Source organism: Cebus imitator, unplaced genomic scaffold (assembly GCF_001604975.1).
Source record: "Cebus imitator isolate Cc_AM_T3 unplaced genomic scaffold, Cebus_imitator-1.0 Scaffold419, whole genome shotgun sequence".
NCBI classification, from domain to species: Eukaryota; Metazoa; Chordata; class Mammalia; order Primates; family Cebidae; genus Cebus; species Cebus imitator.
In genome coordinates this window covers 689,479-694,914 of record NW_016107734.1, presented here as the reverse complement: position 1 = coordinate 694,914, position 5,436 = coordinate 689,479, and the positions used below count along the sequence as shown (strand labels likewise).

At 47.8% G+C, this 5,436-nt stretch overlaps 1 protein-coding gene across 1 annotated transcript in view; it reads right to left on the bottom strand.

Annotated features, from left to right (window-relative positions):
- Positions 1–2,184: 2,184 nt before the first annotated feature.
- The window catches only part of KCTD7 (potassium channel tetramerization domain containing 7), a 15,644-nt gene continuing 12,392 nt past the window's right edge, over positions 2,185–5,436 (bottom strand). Inside the window, exons 5-6 of the mRNA XM_037731775.1 lie at positions 4,288–4,466; positions 2,185–3,819 (exon numbers count right to left, since the gene is read on the bottom strand). Coding sequence (XP_037587703.1) covers positions 3,443–3,819; positions 4,288–4,466 — 556 coding nt within the window. The 3' untranslated portion in view covers positions 2,185–3,442. The remainder of the gene's footprint in view (positions 3,820–4,287; positions 4,467–5,436) is intronic.

The window sequence follows — 5,436 nt, the reverse complement described above, 5'->3', positions numbered from 1 at the left end:
CAGAGGTAGAATAAGGAAGGTGATGATCATTCCCTTTCATCTATTTAGAATGTTACACAAAGAGTGCCTCCCCTGGAATGCGATGTGTTTCAGTGTGGTTTGGTTCAGTCTTTTTTGTTGCTATAACATTAGCTTTTTTATTTTTAAGGAATTTTGTTATGGCGAGCATCGCACCATGTGGTCCCATCTCCTGAAACTTTCAATTTGGTTTGACTCACTGATAACTACTGGCCTGTCTCAAGGCAAGATGAATCCAGTCCCTTGTCTAGTGAGAGGGGTTTACAGTTCTATAAAGACGCACTTCCTTCTGACTAGGGAGAAGCTTTCATCCTTTGGAGCCTTCATTCCAGACCCGACCCTTCTTCTGTTCTGGGCCTGGCCATTTTGAGTTGAAAAGAGATGAGATGGGGAGAAGTCACTTCCACAGGGCTAACCCCTTTATTTGGAGGCCGTTACCAGAACCCACCACATCTAATTGTACTTTTCAACCTGGCCTTAGTTTCTCATCAGAATAGCTAAACTAGGCCACTGAATTTTCACTCCATTGAGAAATTTTCACTCAGCTTGCTGCCCAGTGTTACCTCTCTACCTGCTCTACTGGCCCAGAGCCTTGTCCTACGGTGACACAGAAACGGGGGTTCCTCCAGCAAGTGACACAGGACCAGTGTTCTTACCCAGCATCCCTGTAACCCTAACCAAGCCTTCAGGACCTGTTTTTGAGCAAACTTGCATTTGAGCAAGCAAGTTTCTCCCTGGCTTGCATGCATGGACTCTAAATAACCAAGCCCTGCGATGCCCCATGGCAGAGTGGGGAAGGTGAAGGGGTCAAGGCCAGATTGCTGAAAGCACTGGGCATAATGAACTGTTCTCTATTCACACAGACTTTCTCGATAGTCTGCCTCTCTGTCAAAAAAAAATGAGCACATAATAGGCAGTAGGTAACACCAATAAGAGGAACCGAAATGAAAGACTTTTCTCTTAGAACAAGGCAAGAGGCATGTTTTTGGGCTAAGCAGAGACATCACCTCCAGAAAAGAGATCATCCCTTTGTGTATGAGAACAATGGAGAGAGCACAGATCTCAGAACATGAATATCCTTTCCTCTTAGAGCTCAGTATCCACCTCTAAAAGAGTACAACAGGGGCCAGGAGCGATGGCTCATGCCTGTAATCCCAGCACTTTGGGAGACTGAGGTGGGCGGATCACAAGGTCAAGAGTTCAAGACCAGCCTGGCCAACAATGTGAAACCCCATCTCTACTAAAGATACAAAAACTTAGCCAGGTGTGGTGGTGCGCTCTATAATCCCAGCTACTCAGGAGGCTGAGGCAGGAGAATTGCTTGATCCTGGGAGGCAGAGGTTGCAATGAGCTGAGATTGTGCCATTGTACTTCAGCCTAGGCAACAGGGCAAGACTCCACCGTTTTTTTTTTTTTTAAAAAAAAGTACAACAGGAATGCAAAACCATGCCCTGGAATCTTTGTTTCCACACAGGGAACAGAAGGTCACTGCATTCCAGCCCCATAGAGGAATTCAGTCAAAGTCCCAGGGCTTGACCTTGTCTTCCTCATATGGACACAGACTTTAGCTCTCCCTGTGCCCATCTCATATGTTCTGCTCCTGTAAGTCTGAGACCAGTGAGGCTGTCCTCCTCAATTTAGTTGTGTTTTTTGTTGTTGTTGTTTGGTTAGTTGTTTTTTTTTTGAGACAGAATCTTGCTCTGTTGCCAGAGTGGAGTGCAATGGTGCAATCTCTGCTCACTGCAACCTCCACCTCCTGGGTTCAAGTGATTCCCTTGCCTCAGCCTCCTGAGTAGCTGGGACTACAGGCATGCACCACCACACCTGGCTAATTTTTTGTTTTTAGTAGAGACTGGGTTTCACCATGTTGGCCAGGATAGTCTCAACCTCCTGACCTCGTTATCTGCCCACCTTGGCCTCCCAAAGTGTTGGGATTATAGGCGTAAGCCACTACGCCTGGTCTTTTTTTTTTTTTTTTTTTTTTTTTAAGATTGGGTCTCACTATGTTGCCCAGGCTGGAGCAAAGTGACTAGTCATAGGCATGATCATAGTGCACTGCAGTCTTAATCTCCTGGGCTCAAGTGATCCTCCTGCCTCAGCATCCTGAGTAGCTGGGACTAAAAGCATTTGCCTGGCTCACATCAATTCTTTACATATTTAAAAAAAAAAAAGTCTCCCCTCAATAATACCCAGGAAGAAGAGACATTACAGAGCGACACCCTTCACACAGCACAGAAATGTTACGTTGTGATCAGTGGTGCTACATAGCTCTTCCTTTTGGAGATGCATGTCCAGACCCTGACTTGTTGGCCCAGGATGTAGACAGAGCAAGAAGGAAATGCAGTAGTAACAGATCCTTGGGAATCTTTTTCTATTTCTGAAATGTGAGGAGTAAAACAAAAGGAAGCTTTCTCCGTCTTCCTACAGCTCCTAGGATAGCTGTGCCTCTCATCCAGCCCTTCCTTTACCTTCTCAGAATAGACGCTCTCCTAGGAGAATGTTAGCAGGAAAGCAACAACATTTAAAGAGGGAGTCCCCTTCCAAAGAGGTTCACCACAAATTGGATTCTAACACATGAGACAGCAGCCAAGGAGGTGTTCTGAGCCTCTAAAAAGAATGTTACATGTCAAAGGTAATAGAAGATCTAGGCATCTTGCCTGCTTCACTTAGGGAATCTTCAATAGAAGCCTTTGAAATTTGTATTCCAGCCCTGTGAGAAGATGACCCTGCAAGCAAGGAAGGTGGTGGAAGCTAGGAGAAGCCGTGGTCCTAAGACGGGGCTGTCAACACTGAGGTTTTCTAAGGCCAACTGGGTACATAGCTTTGGCAGCTATGATTAAATCTCCAAAAGGTGGTGAATAACATGTTCCAGAAAAAAAAGTCTTTCCACATTTTAAGAATGTGGGGGACTATTGCTGGAGGAGAAGGGGTGCACTGGGAGAGAAGACACTCTTCTCCAGCCAGGGGCTATGGGGTGGCTAGTCAGGTAAATCCCCCATCATGTTCCATGTTCATACCAATATGCTTCAACAGGGTTGAGAAAGCAAATAGGCCTACATCGATTTGGTAACGTGGCTCTAAAATGGGTAGAAACTCTCCTGCAAGGTCACGAAGTTGACAAAACCTCTCGGGACTTCCTGGTCAAGCCATAGCTGTCAGCCTCAAGGAAAGACTACCAGGCCTTGAGGAAAGGCCAGGTGAGTGCAGGCCCAAGTCCCTGCAGCTGCAAGCCCTGAGCCCGACCCTGAGGTGCAGCCAGGGAGACTGGAGCTACACCTCTGTCCCCTAGGAGCTATGCCTCAGGACTTGGTCCTCGCATTGGCAGATTTTGGGGCAGTCAGCAGCCCCTTCAGGGATCTTACTCCCAGAGCCGCCAAGCAGGGTGGACATCCTCCCTGATGAGACTCTTGCCTACTAGGGCTACTCACCACCATGTGATCTTGAACTCATAGATGGGGCGCTTGCAGTAGTAGTGGTTCACGAGGTGCTTGTCACACACCCCGATGCACTGGTGGTCTACGGTGAGGCCCTGGGCCGAGAGGTCCGTGACCAGGCAGTGCAGCAGGTCATAAACATCAGCCACAGCCTCCCAGGGCCCAAAAGACACATCCACTTCACAGTGGTGCTCGAAGAGCTGCCCGTCACTCTCACTCCGCTCAAAGCGCAGGGAGTTGAGGAGCGGACACTCATAGGGGGTGATGGGCATCTCCTCCTTGAAGACACAGACCTTGAGCTTGGCAAAGCGGGCCTTCCGCTGGACCGCACGCAGCCGGGCAATCTCCACAATCCGCTCCAAGTGGTCTATGAGCGTGAACACAACACCCATTACCAGGGTGAAGGGGCAGGACAGGCCAGCAGAGTTACACAAAGAAACAGTCCTGAAGATGGCAGGATGCAGGAGGGGAAAGACAGATTTCCCGGGGGAGGGACCGGGGGGCCAATTAAAGGCACAAACTTAAACAAGGGTCATGGTTCTGCGCAGCAAAGGGAAACCAATGGGACGAGGGCTGTTCTGAAACACAATTTTCTGACTGGGACGGATAGGTCAGGTAGGCCCACCTTAACTGGAATCTCTCTAGCCTGTCATAGGCAAGGTAGGCACACCTTAACCTGAATCATCCCCGCCTGACTGGGAGCGAGGACACTCCCTCCCATCTTGAGTAATCTGGATGAATGCTGCCCTCGGTGTTCTGGTAGAGACCTAAAGACTCGCAGATGCCTTGTACACCTCCTTCCTCATACCCACCATCCTGGGCAGCTGACTCTCACCTTTGTAATAGGGCATGAGTCCCAGAAATGCCTGGCGCACCTTCTCGCCCTTCAGAGGCTGCATGTTCTCCAGCTGCTCCAGGAGGGGCCCGATGGCATAGTACTGGGCCTCTTTGTACACAGCCCGAACACGCTCCCTGGGTGGCAGGTCCCCTGAGCGCAGGAAATTCAGCACATCTCTGAGCAGGAAGGAAAGAGTGTCAGTGAAAAGGAGCTCATGCTCCTGGGCAGTGCCACACAGTGGTTGGACAGAATCTAAAACCAGACTGCCAACGGTGTTACACTGGGTAAGTGAACTTAACCTCTCCATGCCTCAGTTTCCTTGTCTGTAAAATTGGAGAAAACAATAAAACCTCATGATGTATTAGGGAATTAAGTGCTTAGAAAATCCCTGGCACACAGTAAAGCTTCAATAAGCGTTATTAGTTGCTGTTATCAGTAGGCAACTACAATTACTATTATTAGGTATAATATTAGGTATAATATTAGGTATTATTAGGTATATGTAAGTATAATTGAAAGATATGACATCTAGCCCCATATATATATATACACACACACATATACACACATACATATATATACACACACACACATATATATATACACACATATGCATATATATATAGTTTTAAAACTGAGGTGAAATATTCATTAAATGTACAAATATTAACTGTACAGTTCAGTTATTTTTTTTAAGTATGAATACACCCATCCAACCAACACCTAGATCAAGATAAAACATTTCCGCTGGGTGTGGTGGCTCATGACTGTAATCCCAGCACTTTGGGAGGCCAAGGCGGGCAGATCACAAGGTCAGGAGTTCAAGACCAGCGTGACCAATATGGTGAAACCCCGTCTCTATTAAAAATACAAAAAAGGCCAGGCGCGGTGGCTCATGCCTGTAATCCCAGCACTTTGGGAGGCTGAGGCGGGTAGACCACTCTAGGCCAGGAGTTCGAGACCAGCCTGCCAACATGGTGAAACCCTGTCTCAAATATAAAAAAAAATTACCCAGGTGTGGTGGCCCAGCTACTTGGGAGGCTGAGGCGGGTGAACTGCTTGAGCCCGGGAGGCAGAGGTTGCAGTGAGCAGAGATTCCACCACTGCACTCCAGTCTGGTGAGAAAGCAAGACTCCGTTTCAAAAA